The 20,417-nt window shown below is 37.0% G+C and overlaps 1 protein-coding gene across 1 annotated transcript in view; it reads right to left on the bottom strand.

The window, feature by feature from the left end:
• Nucleotides 1-20,417, bottom strand: part of eys (eyes shut homolog) — a 380,525-nt gene that overhangs the window by 285,632 nt on the left and 74,476 nt on the right. The window contains exons 13-14 of the mRNA XM_041251458.1: nt 7,808-7,921; nt 4,163-4,285 (exon numbers count right to left, since the gene is read on the bottom strand). Of these exons, the coding sequence (XP_041107392.1) occupies nt 4,163-4,285; nt 7,808-7,921 (237 nt within the window). The remainder of the gene's footprint in view (nt 1-4,162; nt 4,286-7,807; nt 7,922-20,417) is intronic.

Below are 20,417 nucleotides of genomic sequence, written 5' to 3'. Positions count from 1 at the left end.
GTGAACATGGAGGGGGGGGGGGGGCTTGGCTGGAGATCCAGTACTGAGTGTGCATGTGCGATTCAGTGCCTTTTAAACCTGTTTTAAATGATTTTAAACAGTGCATGTAAAATAAACAACGCGTGTGAAAATAAATTGGACCGGACACGCCTGACAAGCGCTGAATAAATGGACTGCAAAGGGTTAAAGAGTGTCACTTAAGCTATGCTTGGCAGACAAAATAGAAATATTGCACATGATTTTAAAAATCCTGATTCAACTGTACATGGAAAGCATCACACCCCAACATGAGCCAAGAACAAGCTATCCAGAGGCTTGCTACTAATAAAGTGTCAGCAGAAATCCGATTGTAAAAAGCATGTAGTGAGTCGCAACCCGATGGAGCAGTAGCCCACTTTCAATGAAAGGATTAATGGAGCTCAGATTGCATAGCAAGAAAGAATCCTGATCCTGATTTTCAAGGGTGACCATTGGTGTGAAGCAGCAACAAGGGGACAAAATCCTGCAAGCAATATGTTATTAAGAATGCCATAGCGACGCCATTAATTATTTGATACAACAGTTTCTGACTCAATACAAAGCATAATTTTGCTCAATAGATTTATTAAGTTCAGGAATAACTAATAAGAAACATAATAATTTGATTGTACTTGATTGTAGTTGTACAATTATCACAAAAAAGGTGGACTATAGTAATGGCTTTCTGCAGAAGGTATTAATCATGTAACAGATTAATGATTAATACATTTGTCATTATGTTTAGATTGTGTTTTAATGTACTTTTAAAGTTGTTTTAATGTGTTTAACAATTCAGTTGCTTTAACATGCTTTTATATTAAGTTTCTATACAGTATTGTGTAAGTTTCGAGTTCTTTAATTTCCCATCGGCAAAACCAGCTATGTACAGTTTTGCACAACCTAATACAACTCAAAGTCACAGACGGGTGTCTGAACTAAATGCCAAAAAAGGCAGGAGATTAGCAGAGATAGTGTGAGATGGGGGAGGGGACATGAAAGACAAGATGGATGCTCCCGCTATGTACAACGTGGCATGCAACACATTATGGACAGAGTGCAATTTCAAGAGGTACCTCCGGTATGATTTTTTTAAGCATGCAATATCAACTGTCCTGATATGGAGAATAAAGCACAATAAAAAACAGACAGTGGCCATAAATAGGGTTTCTCTGAGGTCATAAATAAGGTTTCTCTGAGGTCATATATAGGGTTTCTCTGTGGTGTGTCACACGGAAGGTAAAATATAGGGTCCGATTGACTGAAAGAGCTATAATATTTGTTGTAACAGGAGTTCTAAATCTACTATGCAACACAAATTTGGAGACATCAGTGCCACTTTGTAATTATGTAAATCCCATATTGGTCCTCATATACTTAAAAAAGGCTCTGTTTGGATTTAAAAACTGTCTGCTTAATTATGAGTGCAGTCAAGCAATTGGTCAAAGGCATACAAGCTTTAGGGCACATATCTGTGAGTCAGTTCATAAGCATCCAGAGGCAATCATCAGGAAAGGTAAGGGATACATTTGATTGGCTGTGCAGGACCACCTAACCCAGGAGTGGCCAACCGACGTCTCCTGAGCCGTATGCGGCTCTTCGAACTTCCCATATATTTAATTTCACAATGAATACGTTATTTGTTGTTTTTTTTTTATTGTTATTATTTTTTATATATGTATTATTTTTTACAATAAGTCTCCGAGTATTTATATTTTTTTCAACACAAGCCGATCCATTTTTGACCTTAGCCAATCAGGAGCGTGGCAGCAACACTTTTTTGTTACATAGCAACTAACTAGCAAATCATATCAACCCTTACTTTACTGTGCATTCAGGACTCGAATTATAGAAGCTTGGAAACCGTTAACTTTACTTTGAACAGGACCGGCTTCTGTTTTGTTCATAATGGCAGAAAAAAATAGCGACAAAGAAAATCTGAAGATGAATATCGAACCTTCTTACAGGAGTGGGACAGTAATGCATTTTTTTGTTGAACGCAATGGAAAACTCCTATGGCTTATTTGCCAGTGCCCGGTTGCATAAAACATCTTATTATTAAATATTTCCCCTAAGCGTGACACTTAAGTGTATTTTTCACTTAGCTAAGGGACAAACTTAAGGGTGTTGTACAAAAAATCTTAACCGCTCACCTTAGCTAAGGGAAAACACTTAAGTATGCATGGACTATTTAAGATTTCAATCAATAGACAAGTAGCTTACTGTACTCTGGAAATCGGGTCTCCATGGTAACATTTGGACAGTTAACGAAAACTACAGCATGGTTGATAAAAAAAAAAAGAAACCCAAACTGGACAGATGAGGAAAAATAAAATACTTATGAAGGAATATAATAAAAGAAAGCAAATAACAAGCCAAATATGTCCGAATTTGACAACTGCCATGAAGCAGAAGACATTTGCAGAAATAACAAAGTGTGAATGCAAGAAAGTTAACGATAAGTATAAAAGCATTACGCAGCAGATTTTATATATATATCGCTATATATATATATATATATATATATATATATATATATATATATATATATATATATATATATATATATATATATATATATATTCTGATTTCAGGAGAGCATCACAAAACACAGGTAAATCTAAAAAAAAATGTACACTAAACATACTTGTTTAAACAATATGTATGGCTGTGTTCGCAATAAAACTGAGAGCAGTATATTGTATTTAGCGGAAAATATTAATCTCACTTAAGATGTTATGCAACTGACCAAATGTGTTTTTTTAAAGTATACATTTTTATACTAATAAAAACCCACCAGTGAAGTGCTACCGCGTCAGACATTTAAAAGACAGTATTTTGGTCAAATCAATAGTTTGTTATTAATTGCTTGTCATCCATTATAGCCAAAGGATTTTCTCTGTGCAAATCCTTCTGCTAAGTGTGGCTGTGTCCTCTTCAATTTCCCAAAATGCTGCCATACTGTTTTTTTTTTTTTTTTTTTATTATTTAAGGGTCCTCAATAGGACATTAAATATTTTCACTTAGTTATCCCCTAAAGTCATTTTGTGCAGCGGGTAACTAACTTAAGGAAAATACTTAAATACAAATATTATACAAGTAGAACATTTAGGAAAACTAAGGGGGATTTTACTTAAGGTGTTATGCAACCATGCACTTGCCTTTATGTCGCAGTTCAAATCTTCAAATCTGCAGCGTTATTTTACTGCAAACCATGCCCACATTGTCAAAGAATTTCCAAAAGATTCTAAACTTCTGTCTTTAAAAGTTAACGCTAGAATCATACTTTGTATTTCATTTTCATATCGGAACAGATTAAAATGTACCCGTCAAAATTACTGCTGTTGGTAAAAAGCAAATGGATAAACAGACGCAAATGTTGCCAAAAAATCTGAGACCTCGACTTCAGAACTCCAACAATGTGCGTAGTAAAGAATGCCAAAAGTCACACTGAGTAAAGATCCTGCCTGTATGCGATATAAGAAAATAAACGATATAGTTAGCTACTCACCCAAATAAGAAACAAAAACAAAACTATGCTTTTATATATAGTGAAAATGTATTTGTTTGGATTTCAATATTACGTATGTACTGGAAAAAAATAAAGGTCAGTTGCATTTAATAGTGTGTGTGTGTGATAGTAATTGTAGTAAAAACTATCAGTGAAATGCTAAATGAAGCACTTTTTAAAGTTTGTGGCTCTTTGTCACTGTACATTTTATTTCCTTGGCTCTTGGTCTGTGAAAGGTTAGCCATCCCTAACCTAACCAAATGAATCTGCAGAGCACTTAACGGATGTCAGGCTTGTACTTTGCTGACAAGATCCATGAGAATTTGCAGCTTCAACATGTTTAAAAGCAGACTTCAAAGATGGGAAGTAGTGTAGCTACTATGGAAATTAGATCTACTGCTTTCCTTTTTTATTAGTACAGTGCCTTTATTGTATGTAATTACAGTAGGCAACAAGAGGCAAAAACTACCTGTAACTTCACTGTACATGGATAAAAGTGTGCTAACTTGCTAGTGAGTAATTTTATATATTTTGTTTACAATAAAAACATACTTTTCTTAATCAGGTACTGTATTTAACTTTTTTTAAATTAATTTATTATATATAATACATCAAACATAAAGCTGTATAACTTACCAATAAAACCCAGTGTACAAGCGCAATTGTAGTCTGCAACCAGGTCTGTACAGGTAGAGTTGTTTTGACAGAATCCATAACTGCACTCATCAAAGTTAATTTCACAGTTCAGGCCTTCAAATCCTAGGTTAAGGAAACAAATCCCATTTTAAAAAAATCCATAAAAAGTAAAGTTACGTGTCTCCATTGACATGAGAAGGCTTCTCTGTACATTCTTTCACTAATCAGCTCACACTTGCATGTGCTTTCTTGTAACTGATATGAACAGCCTAAATCCAAATTGTACATGATTAAATGCCGTTCTTGTCACATTATTATTTCCCAGTAATTATTTGTCAGTGGACCCATATAGGTGATATTCTTAATTTCAACATAACTAAATGTTTTACTTGATTTTGCTTAGTTTCTGCCTTATGTCAGGGTATTACACTTGGGCAATTTCAGCTCCTTCTAGCTTTAAAATATAAAATGCCATCAAGTAAAGGTGAATACTTTACTCGAATTTCTGACATTTAATGCTCCTATAAATGTATTCCACTGCATGGTCACACTACAAAATGACTGTCATTAGTGCTGTCACAGGCCACGGCTGCAGGAAGACCATGACTAATGCTAAGCTATCAGCACCATCGGTCCAAGGCATATTCTCATCATTTCTCAAACTGACCATGGAACCAATTTCCATTGCTTCCCATGTCACAAAATTTTACAATTATCCTGAGTTCATTAATAATGTATAACAGCCCTTATTTGCAATCAGAGTTTAATCAGAACCATGTCTCTCAGGTAGGGCATCGGCTAAGCCAAGAAATCAGAGGCATAAATGCCAAGATGTATTTTCATAGCTCTGATGATACAAACTATTCATGAAGAAATATCTGATTCATGCCATGCTTAATTTCAGGTTTTATTTTTATTTAAATATTTTCAATTTGCCCTAATAATATAAAACAGGTAACACTGGAAGTGTTTGCAAAATAAAAATACATAATTTTATAAATCAACCAAAGAAAAAGTATTCTATACATATTTTCCATTTACACCAATTTGGAGATATCAGAAATGTCAAAAATGTATTTTCTTTTGTATTTCCTACCTTACTTTTTTGTTATACTTATACAACTGTTGTTATTGTTTAAGCAAGAAGTAATATATAAGTATTGTAGCAGCTCTGCTAAATCAAATAATTAGCATATATGCTCAAATGAAAAAAAAAAAAAAAGAGTATGATTTATTTTATATAGGTACATTTAAGTTCAGTGTATTAAAATGATAAACTGAGGAATCCAGTTTTTAATTTAATTTTATCCCAGCATGTATTCTCCCTGCATGAAACAGCTATCCTATTGGTTTACCAAACTGAACATTTTCAATTTAGAAATGTTTCCTGCTGGTTTCAGCTACATTTTGCTGTTCAGCACTTTATATTATATTTCATTGTGAGCTGAGGATGCAGTGTTACAGTATGCAAGCTTGGTCAAAATATTATCTGTGGTGCACAAAGCACATTATCACAAATAAAATCAAATGGTACTTACAATAAAATAGGTATACAGAAAAACAGTAAAATTAAAGGAACTACATTCTGTCAGCACCATTGTTTCTATGCTACAACTATTTCAAATTTCTGTAACAAAATAATGAAAAGGTATAAATTCTGTATTTCTAACTGTATCTGATATTATCACACACATGACCTTTACATTGTTCTTCACAGTTTGATTTTAAAATGCACGTAAACATCGAGATGCAGCAGTTCTGACCCACAGTTTTATAAACTCTCTGGAACCTCTTTAAAAAAAAAAAAAAGTGAAAAAGCAAAAGGTATTTTTTGAGAGGAATAGAATTATTGTATCAGGATAAAATCAACAAGAAACAGCCTAGTTCCATAGTTGTTAAATTGTAGTGCTGTTGTTTGTTATATACTGTTAAAATTATTATATTCGTCCAAAAATGCCTTTTTTTCATTGCATTTGCTTCAAAATAGGGCCCTCCATAATCTACAGTGCCTATAGCAAGTCTACACTCCCTTGAACTTTTTTCAAATTTTGTTTTGTCAGTGCCTCAGAGTTTCATACATTTAAATTAGGATTTTTTCCCACTTATCTATACAAAAAAGTTTTTATTGAGAAAAAAAAAAAAATTCTATATAAAAATACAAAACTGAAAGATCATAATTGGTTAAATCTCCACTCCCCCGTAGTTAATACTTGGTGGAAGCACCTTTGGCAGCAATTACAGCTGTGAGTTTGTTGGGATAGGTCTCTACCAACTTTGCACACCTAGATTTGGCAATACCCATTCTTCTTTACAAAACTGTTCAAGCTCTGTCAAGTTCCTTGGGGAGCATTGATGGACAGCAATCTTCAAGTCATGCCACACATTTTCAATTGGATTTAGGGCGGGGCTCTGACTAGGCCACTCAAGGACATTTACCTTTTTGTTCCTTAGCCACACCATTGTAGCTTTGGCTATGTGCTTCGGGTCGTGGTCATTTTCCCTTCTATCCTGACAAGTGCCCCAGTCCCTGCCAATGAGAAACATCCCCATAACGTGATGCTGCCACCACCATGCTTCACAGTAGTGATGCGCTGTGTTGGTTTTGCGCCAAACATAATGCTTTGCATTTAGGCCAAAAAGTTCCATTTTAGTTTTGTCAGACCACAAAACTTTTTTGCCATATTGCTACAGAATCTCCTGAGTGTTTTTTTGCATATTTCAAACGAGATTCAGGGTGATCTTTCTTGAGTAATGGCTTCCTTCTTGTCACCCTACCATACAGGCCAGATTTGTAGAGTGCTTGGGATATTGTTCTCACATGCACACTTGGCCATAAAAGCCTGTAGCTCTTGCAAAGGTGCCATTGACCTCTTAGTAGCCTCTCTGTTCAGTCTCCTTCTTGCTCGTCATCCAGTTTCGAGGGACGGCCTGATCTAGGCAGAGTCTTGGTGGTGCCATACACTTTCTACTTCTTAATAATCATCTTGACCGTGCTTCCATGGGATATTCAAGGCTTTTGATATTTTTTATACCCATCTCTGATCTGTGCCTTTCAACAACTTTGCCCTGGAGTTCTTTTGAAAGCACCTTGGTGCTCATGGTTGAGTCTGCTTTGAAATGTACTACTCAGCAGAGGGAATCTACAGGAACTGCTGAATTTATTCTGAAATCATGTGAATCACTACAATTTAACACAGATGGAAGCCACTTAACTTGGTGTGTGATTTTGAAGGTGATTGGTTACACCTGAGCTAATTTAGGATTGCTACTATAAGGGGGGTGGACACTTATCCAACCAAGCTATTGCAGTTTTTATTTTTAATTAATTTTCTACAAAGTTATAGAATATTTTTTCACTTGGAAGTTGTGGGATAGAATGTGTAGATAAATGAAAAAAAAAAAAAAAAAAAAAAAGTGCGTTTTAATTCCAGGCTATAATGCAGCAAAAGGTAAAAAATTTTGAAAGGGTGTGCAGACTTTCTATAGGCACTGTATATCTTCATCTTGGAGAATGAAGTCCAAACAGAAATTGCAGTCTGCATAAAATAACCTACAGTAACAGTAAGACAATTGCCTACAGCTATCTTTTGGCAGTTTTGATGCAATGGCAATTGTACTATAAGGGGCACATTGAGGTTAGCTTACCTTCAGGGCAGAAACAAAGATATCTGTTGACATCATCCTCACAAACTGCACCATTCTTACAGGGACTAGAGTCACACTCATTTAAATTTATCTCACAGAAATGACCTGTGAAACCTGCAGAAGGAAATAATAGTTATTGTAGTTTCTTTGGTGTGCCTAAGCCCTTAGCCATTTATGATTTGTTTTCCAACTCAATATCTGTTTTATAAAGCTGATATTGATTCAAAGCTTGAAAGATATATACTTGAATAAACCACTGGATCAAAGTGTTAAATACGTAGTGTTATTAATTAGATATTGTATATGGGGCAATTCCCACTTCATATACAAATCAGTCAAAAGAAAAAAAAAATTCTGAGAGTACAACAGCATAGTGACTAGTTAAGATATATGGGCTGGGTAAGATCCTCCCAAAGGTACTCAAAGAAATGAAAGAACTTTTTTACAAACCGCCTGTACTGACAGACAGCATTCAGAACTGGACAGACACATGGCAAATGACATTTAATAGAGAATAGTGTAAGGCACTGCACGCAGGCAATAAAAATGTCCATTATAAATACCATATGAGAGGTACTGAAATTGAAGAAGGAATCTATGAAAAAGATCTAGGAGTATATGTCTTCATCTCTAGACAATGTGGGGAAGCTACAAAAAAGGCTATATAGTGAAGGATATATAGTGAAAAGTGTTGAATTTAATCAAGGGAAGTAATGTTAAAACTTTACAGTCCATTAGTAAGACCTCATCTAGAATATTGTGTTCAGTTCTGGTCATCTTGCTATTAAAAGGATATTACTGGTGTACAAACAGTGCAAAGAAGAGCGATCAGAATTATTCTGGGTTTAAAATGCATGTCTTATGCAGACAGGCTAAAATAAATTAATCTATTCAGTTTTGAACAAAGAAGACTACGCGGCGATCTGATTCCAGCATTCAGAATTCTAAAAGATACCGACAATGTCGACCCAAGTGACTTTTTAGACCTGATAAAAGAAACAAGGACCAGGGGTCACAATTGGAGATTAGATAAAGAGGCATTCAGAACAGAAAATAGGAGGCACTTTTTTACACAGAGAATTGTGAGAGTCTGGAAACAACTCCCCAGTAATCTTGCTGAAGCCAACACCCAGGGATCCTTCAAGAAGCTGCTTGATGTGATTCTGGGACCAATAAGCTACTAACAACCAAACAAGCAAGATGGGCCAAATGGCTTCTCGTTTTGTAACCTTTCTTATGTTCTTATGCAAAAAGGGCCAGATTACAATCTTCCCCTATCTGGTCCCTCCTTCTTCCATTCATAAACCCAAACATGCTTTTATTTTCTCATTTGGAACTGACCAAAGCACTGTGTACAAGTTCTTCGACTACAGGTCTGTTAACAAATGCAGTGACGATTATTATTAAGACACAGGAAAAGCAAGTGGCAAGAAATTACCACTAATTTCTGAAATTCTTAGCTAATGGACTCAAATCTACCTAACTGCTGCTGCAACCATAATTATGGTCACGATCTTGAAGATTTGGTTTTGTTTAGTTTTTTTCTCCCTGCCATGTGCTTTAGCTTCAAATCAAGACCGTGTTTGTAGAGCTGGTAAAGAAGAATGACTATATATATATATATATATATATATATATATATATATATATATATATATATATATATATATATATATATATATATATATATATATAACCCTTCCATTTGTTCTATAATAAGATAAAAAAAAAATCATGCCTCATCAGATTGTTTAAAAGTATTACATGTGTGTTCTATTTCTTCTGGGTAAAAGAGACACAAAATACTCCAGTATATAAATAATTTTAGTATTATTAAAATCAAGCCATTCTAATAATAAAACGAAAAAGGCAGTGTGAAAGGCTAACATAAAATGGAAGCTATAGAAGTAATTCTGGCACACTGTTATAAGACCAGCTCAAATAAATGGTATTGTAGTTCTCGCTCTACTTCGCTAACAAATGGAGGTCCTGCTTACACACCTGTCTGGTATATTATCCCGAAACTAACTCCCTGTCCTTTGGGCAGTTCATTGCAGCTTCCTTCTTTTTGGGGGGGGGGGGCGACACCTGACCACCTCCCAACCTCAGAATATACACAAGATTGCTATCAGAAGTGGTTGCTTTGTTTCCTGAACCCAGTCATTCAGCAGCACTGGAGGACCGATGCTTCGGCAGCAGCAGCAATCTGACCCGTATGGCTTTATAGCAGCCTTGATCTGTATAATCAGGACCCTTTTAATCCTGGCGCTCTGCTGCACCACTTTCACCTACTAATTAGGTTAACGCACACATGCTGCTCGTTCCAGAAACTAAACACAGCAGGCAGGCTGCTACACACAGTGTGTCAGGTTCCCCATTAAAACTAATCCTCTTCTTTTTCAACACTCGTATTTACAATAAGCAATTACAAAAGCCCCCTCCTTATGTGCAGGGCTCCAGCCCTGCTACAAAAACATAAACATTATTTTACTTTTGTGCTCTCATTATCAAAGATAGTACACAGACCCGTGGATGTCAAGATCAATAAATTGTGTTTTATACTAAGTGCACACCTTTTAATCTTTTGTGTACGTATTATTCTCTGGTCTTTCATTTTTAGTTGATTTCAAATTACAGATGTTTAATTGCAACATAAGTAATAAAAGCAAAACAAATGTACATATCCTGACCCTTGACGAAACTGCTTATTAATGTCACCAGGATGTAAACTTTGAAACATGAAATATAAAGAGATCTGAAATGTAAAGAAACCAGAACAGTTCTACATTGCAAATATACCACATGCAGCTGCATTACTGAAAGATGCAGTAATTTACAGCACCGACAGTTAAGTAACATATATAAGAGACCTACAAATCTGTCTCTATTATTCTTCTACAACAAAGTACTACTATCCTTGGTAATATCTACTACCATAGAGTAATTTACGTAAATCCTGTCTGTCTGTGTATACTTGCTTAAAGACATTCTTGGATAATTTAGATTTTTTTTTTGCTTCTACCTGGAAGTTTTTTAGTTCCATACACTGGGTAAATTGCACAGCCAGACACATTCCTGCTAAGATACTGCAAGTAAACAGGAGAGGAAACAAAAATGACATTTATCAAAAAGCCCACTTACAGAAATGTGGGCTGGTGGTTAAAGTACATTGCTTGTAACCAGGTCCCTTTTTCAAATCCCACCTCAATCTCTGACTCACTGTGTAACCTTGAGCAAGTCACTTAACCTCCTTGTGCTCCATCTTTCAGGTGAGGCGCTGTTGTAAATGACTCTGCAGCTGATTCATAGTTCACACACCCTAGTCTCTGTAAGTCGCTATGGATAAACAAAGAATATGAATACTAGACCTGAGCATATCAGCTGGTAAATTATGTCAATGATGTATTATTTTGTCATGTATATGTATATTGTAAGTAGTGTACATAATTTTGAATCTACATAGAGGATGAATGAAGTATCACTGCAAATTTACTAAAGCAGTGAAGCTCAGCAAAACATGCTTTCCTATATCTGGCTGAATTTAAATGGCAGTCACCTTGACAACAAATAATTGTCTGCACATCCAGTGAAAAAACTAACTGAAGGGTAGTAAGAGACTAAATTGCATACTGAATTCGATATAGACCCAATTAGATCCTGCATAAACTTAAACAAGTACAGTTTGAATCTCTGTCACATTGCTTTAACATTTAACTGGAGAACAATTTCTGCTCCCAGCACTTCATAAATAGGAATAATGAGTCAGTGGTGTCAGTTGTTTCATTGTACATAACAACCCCTCCCTATTAGATTCTGGTGCAGTTAAAGAGGCAGGACAAATTGTAAACCCCTATTAAAACTGGTTCAAGCATTTGTCCTCTGCCTTCCTCTTTGTTCAACTACATCTGCTACAGCATCTTGCTCCTGTGTCAAAGGTGCTCCCTTGAGACAGTGTGGGACCCTCCCAGGCAACACCCATATACATAACCAGACCCAAGTGCACAAACTCAAACTTATATCACTGATCTTTCCAAATAATATATCTAGGAAGTATGAGAAAATGCATAAGTCAACAACCACATTCATTTGGGTGGCTAAGGGCTTTGTCAAAACTTAACCTTATTTGGACAATTCCTAAGATATAAGGGTTAGGGAATCCAATGGGATCTGTAGGTCTTCGGGGTTGCTGCAAAATGGAAGTACTTCAAATCACATTATTCATATTTCCTACAGTTTTTGGAAATGGAAGAAAGTTTATGGACTGGACACAAAAACAATTTTCTTCACAGGTTGTATGGGCAGTCCTTTCAATTAAACCACCTTTGTCTCTGCAATGGCTGCTTTATTCTAACTTACAGCACACAGAAGGCAATAGCAAATACATTAAACATACACCAAGGAGTTATATGCTAGTGAAATTACTAACATCAATGTACACTGGACCTGTGTGAATAATAAAGCAATATTGGTTTATCTGTATTCTTTTAAAGGCTCCTTTAAATACTATACTCTAATAATAATAATAAGAAGAAGAATATATATTTTTTAAATGACAAGCAACCTGGCATTCTGTGATCTGAGTGGGTGTCTAGGCATATATAGTATTAAAAGATCATTTAAATACGATGGTGCCAGGCTATTTAATATCTTATAAGTTAAAAACAACATGTTAAAATATATCCTGAATCAGAAAGGAAGTCAGTGTAGAGATGCTAGCACAGGAGTAAGGTGACCTCATCTCTTAAGAGCTCAACACAACCGCACCATGACAAAAAATAAAATAAAACATGCATTTTTTGATACACGACATTCACACTGCCTGCAATGTGACAGGCGACACTGAAGCGACACAGAAGCGATGCGAAAAAAAATAGGATTGGTGTCCAAGTTTAAAATTTTGTTGTGCAACAGAGAACTGACCAATGAGGAACAGTTTCCCTTGTGCGCTTTGAAGGCTTCAGTAAACAGTGGTGAAGAAAATACGTTCTATCAGTATCAAAATACCCAGAGAAGTACAATAAAGGAGACACAAATTATAAAGACATGGCAATGAGGGAGATCATCTGGGAGTCCATTGGCAGGGAATATACTGGATATAGCAAGTGTGCATGATTTGTTTTACTGAAAGCGTTCTGAAAACCTATTATATATACAATTTTATCAGCTGTATAACAGGACTAACAATAAAAATGTTTTTTTTTTTTTTTTTTTCCAGCTCATAATACAAATCAGAGGAGAGTCTGTGTGAGCCTATCAAACAGTTAAAACTGAAATATATTTGTGCATTTTGTATTAGTATTTAAATCATAATGTTGATACTTTTCTAGCTTTTGTTATTTAAGGATGCTTTACATTACATTGATCTGTGTGTGTTTAAATATATGACTTTATATATATATTCCCTAATATTAGGCTAATGTCTACCTATTGAATCTGCCACCTCAAAAATGCACAAACACACACATTTTCCAAAAACTTTGGAAACTGATATTTCATGTATCTCTGATAAAAAATAAATAAAAAACAAACAAAAAAAAAAAAAAAAAACACATGGCCTATTAAATAATGCACAAACAAGTATAACAAAACTTCACATCCCTTGTATGTCTAACTAAAAGATCCTGCGGCAATAATTCAAAATAATAAATTGTCGGCACAATGTTGTCATGAGTGATGACTGTGGCAAGTAGATATATTATTCTGAGTCATGGAATTCCGAAGCCATGAATTTGTCTTTGAAGAGCACTGAAGCTCCGCTCAGATCAGATCCTGTATCCAGGACCAGATCCCTTTAGTACAACTGGCCCCTGAGGCAACGTTGAGTGCTAGAGCAATTGTGGCATAATGAAAATTTAATAAGAAGGATGATAATTGCCCTTCAAATATATTTCTAGAAACATTGAGGTTTCCCCACAATTGAAATACTTAAGATAAATACAGTTTTGCTATTAAAATGATACTGGGACTGAAAGCTTCCATCCACTTAAAATATGCAGTGTATCAACAATAATTCAAATAACACCAAGCTCCAGACAATGAGTTTCAAACATTGAACGTGTTCTTGTGTCGTAGCTAAGGGATTGGCAAGCTCTGACCCATGAGCTGTTTGCTTCACTTCCTGCCTAAACACACTAACAAAAAAAACCAAAACAAACAAACAAACAAAAAAAACCCTCAACACATATCCAGTTGTGATTGGGCAGTCCTGTCACTTTTACACTCGATTCAGCCTTGGGTTCCTTTGCTTGGACAACACGTGTCCCTGTACTGTTTAAACCGATGTGTGATGAGACAGCAAAGATTAATATAGAAATTATGGCCTTCGATAATATTAGCATTACGGAGAAAGAAAAAAGAACAAAAAAATCTGTGATTTTTTCATTTATCCTATTGCCTTTATACCAGTGTTTTTCAACCTTTTCATCTCAAGTACTAGTGTTTCCAGCAGGGACAACCAGATGTAAGTATGTGCTATCTAAAGCCTGATTGGCACAGGACTAAAAATCACCACATAAACAGATGGTTCCAGAATTGTTATTGGCATCAGTGAAATGTAGTCTCGTGCAAAACAATAATTTTTATCAATTTTATCCCAGATAATTTTCTCAGAGGTCCTCTGATTATTTTACACAACACTGGGACCTTCTGTAAAATTTAAAACTCAGGTGTCCTGTGTCTTTTTTACTCCAATGCAAATTGACTATGTCAGTGTTATGTTACAACTGATAAAGCATTTACAGGGTATTCGCCTCAAAGCAATATCAGCCTTCACAATAAACCAAAATATAAGATTAAAATAGGTACAATCTGTCCTGAGATTCTACAGTTCAGTAAAACACAAAGATTGGACATAACCAAATTGGGGATAATATAAATCAAAATTTGCGACAAATGAATGCTTTTACCGGCGCATTTGAAGATATTTATGGAAACACGTATCACTCAAAGGATGAAATGGTAATTGTAGCCTTTGGAAAAAGGTACAACTAAATTAAATATTTAAACATGTTTCATTGTTTACAAATCATGCACAAAAAAAGTCTTCTCTGACCACAACATCACATTTTATTTTGAATTTACCGACCTTCGTTGATAAAAACTAACCCACATCTGGGAGGTCACTAGATATCCTTTGCTTTTGACCAACTCTGAGGACACCTGGTTTTCAGTCCCGTGAGAAGAATGCTTTAAAAGGGACCTACAAGTACTCAACACGTTTGCAATGAAAAGCAGGAGGATGGACTTGTGGATCTAAACATCAGGTAAGGTAGGCTATTCTTTCTGTTATTTAATGTGCATGTTTGATAACTGCATAGTAGTGATTCCAAGGATCTCATTTACTAAGCGCCGGTAATTTAGCCATAATTGTGGAAGGAACATTGAGATGACTTTGCATGTTTTCCCTAAAGTGTCACACCCTATTTACTAACTAATTAGAAGCAAAAATCTACACATCCTACAAAAATGTGAAGCCTACAACGCATCAGCATGGTTTGTTTTGTACTCTATTACATAGAGAATAAACTGCTAGGTATTTGGTTGATTTTACTATTGTACTATTTAAAATGATAACATTATATAAATTCGCATAAGATATATATCATATATATATATATATATATATATATATATATATATATATATATATATACATAGTATAATAAATGTTACGATTCATGGCATTTGCGTAATATGTATCAATTATAGGGTAGTATAATCCGATAATAAAACCTAAAACTGATTTGTATCGATTGAAAACATACAAATACATATATAGTACTTTAATGTCGAAATAAATATATATACAAATACATGAATAACAAACTAACTGAAATACAAAAAACAGCGCTTGGGGTCAGCGAATGTAATGTAGAAACAATTAAAAAGCACTGTTGGGGATGTACATTGTAACTATGTTTATTTATTTGAATCTTGTAACATTGTGTCAAACAGTTGAAATTTGATCAATAAAGGTATTTAAAAGGTCTGTTTTGGCAGGATTTTTTAGTAGTATTACTTTATAGTCACTTGGTTTTATTACAAGCATAATTTTCATCCCAAAAGGAACTTCAGAACAGAGTGTTATGGAAAGTTTTATGAATAAAGATAGGTGTTTATCATAACATAAAATAAAGGTTGGTTTGGGCAGGTTTTTCATCAGCACTATGGTGGTAAAAGTATTCGTGATACCACCATTATTATTATATTATTATTATATATATAATAATAATAATAATAATAATACATTTATTTGGCTGACACTTTTTTCCAATGCGAGTTACAGTCAGTTATTTTACATACAAATTCCGGTACCCATTTATCAGGGTTTTTTTTAACTGAAGCAATACATTGCTATTGAACCAGTTAGTACCGTTCAGTCAACAGCCCAGAGGCCTAACCACTACTCCACACATGTATACTGCACAGCTCTCAGGACTACAATGCCAGATCGGAGTACAGTTGTAGGTCAGACCTGTTTTATTGTTTGTTTTGGTTTTTTTGTTTGAGGTTAAGAATATAATTTACATTTTTTGCTACAATTTTTCTTTTTTATTCAGCTTTTGGGGAGGTGTTTCTTTATCTTAAGAGGTTTTATTTATGTATATATTTATTTGATAGTTTAGCTAGTTCGTTATTTCAACATTGATTCATTAAAATATTATATATGTATTTGTATGTTTCCAAATCGATTTTTTTTTGTTTTGTTTAGTAAAATAAATAAATTATTACCCATCTGCAAAAATCTAAATCCTTCCCCCAATGCAAAAACCTGGCTACACCCCTGGTAAGAACTGAACTTTACTATGATGAATACGATAATGTTCATTATGGTAGTTGTTTATTTATTAATTAAAAAATGTTTAGTAAAATGTGCAACAGTGTGAGTTTTTGGAACATTGATAAATTGAGGTGAGAGTCTGTGTGATGTATTTAAACAAGCAAAATAATTTAGAATGAGAAATATATTGTGAATAACTTGGTGTAATAAGTGTGTATAACATTCTTGGCAATGTATTTAGTGTTTATTAATGTCTAGATCTGTTTTCACAAGGCACAAAGGTCATTTTGCTGTTTTAAGTTTACAATTTAAAATGAAGATAAATTGTAAGTAGACAGAAACCACAGTGTGATAACATTAGTAAATCACATGCGCTATGGTGAATTAGAAACAAACCATTTTCCTGTGTTTTGGATACAGCAAAATAGTGCATCCTCCTCGATCTTTATCCATCTGTTTGCCATTTTCCCCCCAACATTACTGTGATCTCAGGCTGTATACAAATTTATCAGCCAAAGTCTTTAAATTACACGCCACGTATGTTCATTTCTCATTGGTCAGTTTCCCTAGTTAAGGTCTGTGCAGCTCTAGGATCAGATCAACATCACGGATCAGTGGAGCCTGATCCATAGCCTCAGTAAAAACACCATCTCATGATCCGGTTCCAGTGATCCTGGATCCAAGTCCATTTTTCTTCCCATCAACTTCTATATTGACTAGTGAGTATACCAATACATTAATGTGGACCATAATTTTCAAATAGTGCCACAGATTCTCAATGGGATTGAGATCAGGACTTTGACTGGGCCACTGCAGGACATTCAACTTTTTGTTCTTGAGCCACTCCAATGTTGCTTTGGCCTTGTGCTTGGGATCATTGTCCTGCTGAAAGGTGAATTTCCTCCCAAGCTTTAGTTTTTTAGCGGACTGAAGCAGATTCTCTTGCAGTATTTTCCTGTATTTTGCTCCATCAATTCTTCCTTCAATTGTAACAAGATGCCCAGTCCCTGTTGATGAGAAGCATCCCCACAGCATGATGCTGCCACCACCATACTTCAGTGTAGGGATGGTGTGTCTTGAGGCATGGGCAGTGTTAGGTTTGCGCCTCACATATGCTTTGAGTTTTGGCCAAAAAGCGCTATTTTGGTCATATCTGACCACAAAACCTTTTCCCACATCACTGCTGGGTCAGTCTCATGCTTTCTGGCAAACTCCAGATGCTCTTTCAGATGGTACTTTTTGAGTAACGGCTTCTTTCTTGCCACCCTCCCATACAGGCCAGTGTTATGCAGAGCTCTCGATATGGTTGACTGGTGCACCATTACTCCACTCCCAGCCATTGAACTCTGTAGCTCCTTCAAAGTGATTGTTGACCTCTCTGTGGCTTCTCTCACAAGTCTTCTTCTTGTTTGAGCGCTGAGTTTTGAGGGAATGCCTTTTCTTGGCAGTGCCTGGGTGGTGTGATGCAGATTCCACTTCCTGATTATTGATCCAACTGTGCTCACTGGGATATCCAAACACTTGGATATTATTTTGTACCTTTTCCCTAATCTATGCATTTGTATTACTTTATCTCTATCGTCTATAGAATGCTCTTTGGTCTTCCTTTTCTCAGATTCACAACCTTACCAATGATCCTTCAACAGTGGGTTTTTATCCAGAAAATGTGACAGCAACTTTAATGGTTCACAGGTGGAGGCCAACGGTAAGGTAATTGTATCCTCGTTAGGGCAATTTCTTTCACCGGTGCAAACTGGGAGCTTCCACAGCACAGGGGTTGAATACTTATGCAAGCAAGATATTTCAGTTTTTTATTTTTCTTAAAAATATTTCCCAACATAAAACCAATGTCACCTTACAATAATTGATTCTGAGTTTCAGTGTTTAAAAATAAAATATCAAACAGAATGAAATTTCAATGTACCATTTGTAATTCAGTAATATGAGAGAATTGGTCAGGGGTCTGAATACTTTTGCAAGCCACTGTGTATTAACACATAAATATATATATTATATATATATATATATATATATATATATATATATATATATATATATATATATATATATATATACACACACACACACACAAATTATCTCGGAAAGAATGGTTACAGATACTTGTTTATACTTGGACTTGGGCATATCGTGACACTAATTTAAGGATATGTTAAAACCAATCCATTGCTCCCAGAAGTATGTGTGTATAATAAATATAAGCCACTGCCAGTTAATCATCTAAAATGTCGTTACAATCCACCCTTGTCAAATGTTGGTGGCATACGAGGTCTTCCATTTACAACTTCTTTCTACAAGCCAAAAGTAATGTCAGGTCATAGATCACAAAAAAAAAAAAAAAAAAAAAAAATGTGCACGAAAGTGATTGCTACATGTAATAGTGGCAGTTGTTGAAACAAGTACTGCTATCTCTAGAACTGTTGACTCAGTTTCACCTTTCATTTTACTCAATCTTGCCTTTGGGGAAATTACCATTTTGTGGCAGGCTGGCGAGTGGATAGAGGCCCAGAGACAGACTGCAGTTCAAAAAAATAACTATTTTATTATAAATAAACAAAAATAAAGTGCACAAGGGCAAAATAACAGATACTCAAACACAAATAAAGCAAAAATAAAACTCACAAAAATAAAGTTTCCAGGCTGGGCAATGCCTTCACTGGATTTAGAAAATTCAAAAACCCAAAAACAAACACCAACCTGCTTCCTCAGCTCCCTTCTCCCAAATGAGAAGCTGAGGCCTCCTTTTATATCAGGTGGCTGGGCGCTGATTGATCGTTAATCAACCTAATCAACTAATCAACCCCAGCCACCTGAACATAATAAACCCAGGCAGGTAGGGGAAGTTAACCCCATCCCTGCCAATTTAAAAGGGCAGAGCTTTGCTCTGCCACACACCTCCCCCCATGTACAACGTACACCGGCCGCAATCGGCCAACTCCCCCCTCCACCCTCCTCCCCCCCCCCCCCCCCACCCTCCTCCCCCCACCAAGAGTCCAATTATGTCCCTTGGGTGGGCTGTTATGGTGGGTGGTGGTGGGCGGGGTTGATGTCGGAGCCCCCAAGCCTTCTTTGGTTGAGGGGGCCCCGAATGTCCAAGGTAGCATGGCGACGGCGGCCCGGCTCCCTCTGGTGGCGGAGGCGGCGACGGCGGCCCGGCTCCCTCTGGTGGCGGAGGCGGCGACGGCGGCCCGGCTCCCTCTGGTGGCGGAGGCGGCGACGGCGGCCCGGCTCCCTCTGGTGGCGGAGACGCGGCGACGGCGGCCCGGCTCCCTCTGGTGGCGGAGGTGGCGACGGCGGCCCGGCTCCCTCTGGTGGCGGAGGCGGCGACGGCGGCCCGGCTCCCTCTGGTGGCGGAGTCGGCCTGGCTCCCTCTCGGAGGCGGCCGCCGCCTGGTGGCGGAGGGCGGCGGCGGCGGCCCGGCTCCCTCTGGTGGCGGAGGCGGCGGCGGCGGCCCGGCTCCCTCTGGTGGCGGAGGCGGCGGCGGCGGCCCGGCTCCCTCTGGTGGCGGAGGCGGCGGCGGCCCGGCTCCCTCTGGCTCTGAGAGCGGCGGCGGCTCCTCCCTCTCGGGCTCTGGGAGCGACGGCAGATCCTCCCTCCCTCTCTGGCTCTGGGAGCGACGGAGGCTCCTCACCCCTCTCTGGCTCTGGGAGCGACGGCGGCTCCTCACCCCTCTCTGGCTCTGGGAGCGACGGCAGATCCTCCTCCCTCTCTGGCTCTGGGAGCGACGGCAGATCCTCCTCCCTCTCTGGCTCTGGGAGCGACGGCAGATCCTCCTCCCTCTCTCTCTCTGGGAGCGACAGCAGATCCTCCTCC

Source organism: Polyodon spathula, chromosome 5, assembly GCF_017654505.1.
Source record: "Polyodon spathula isolate WHYD16114869_AA chromosome 5, ASM1765450v1, whole genome shotgun sequence".
NCBI lineage: Eukaryota > Metazoa > Chordata > Actinopteri > Acipenseriformes > Polyodontidae > Polyodon > Polyodon spathula.
The sequence above is the reverse complement of the archived record's forward strand: the minus strand, read 5'-3'. Positions and strand labels throughout refer to the sequence as shown.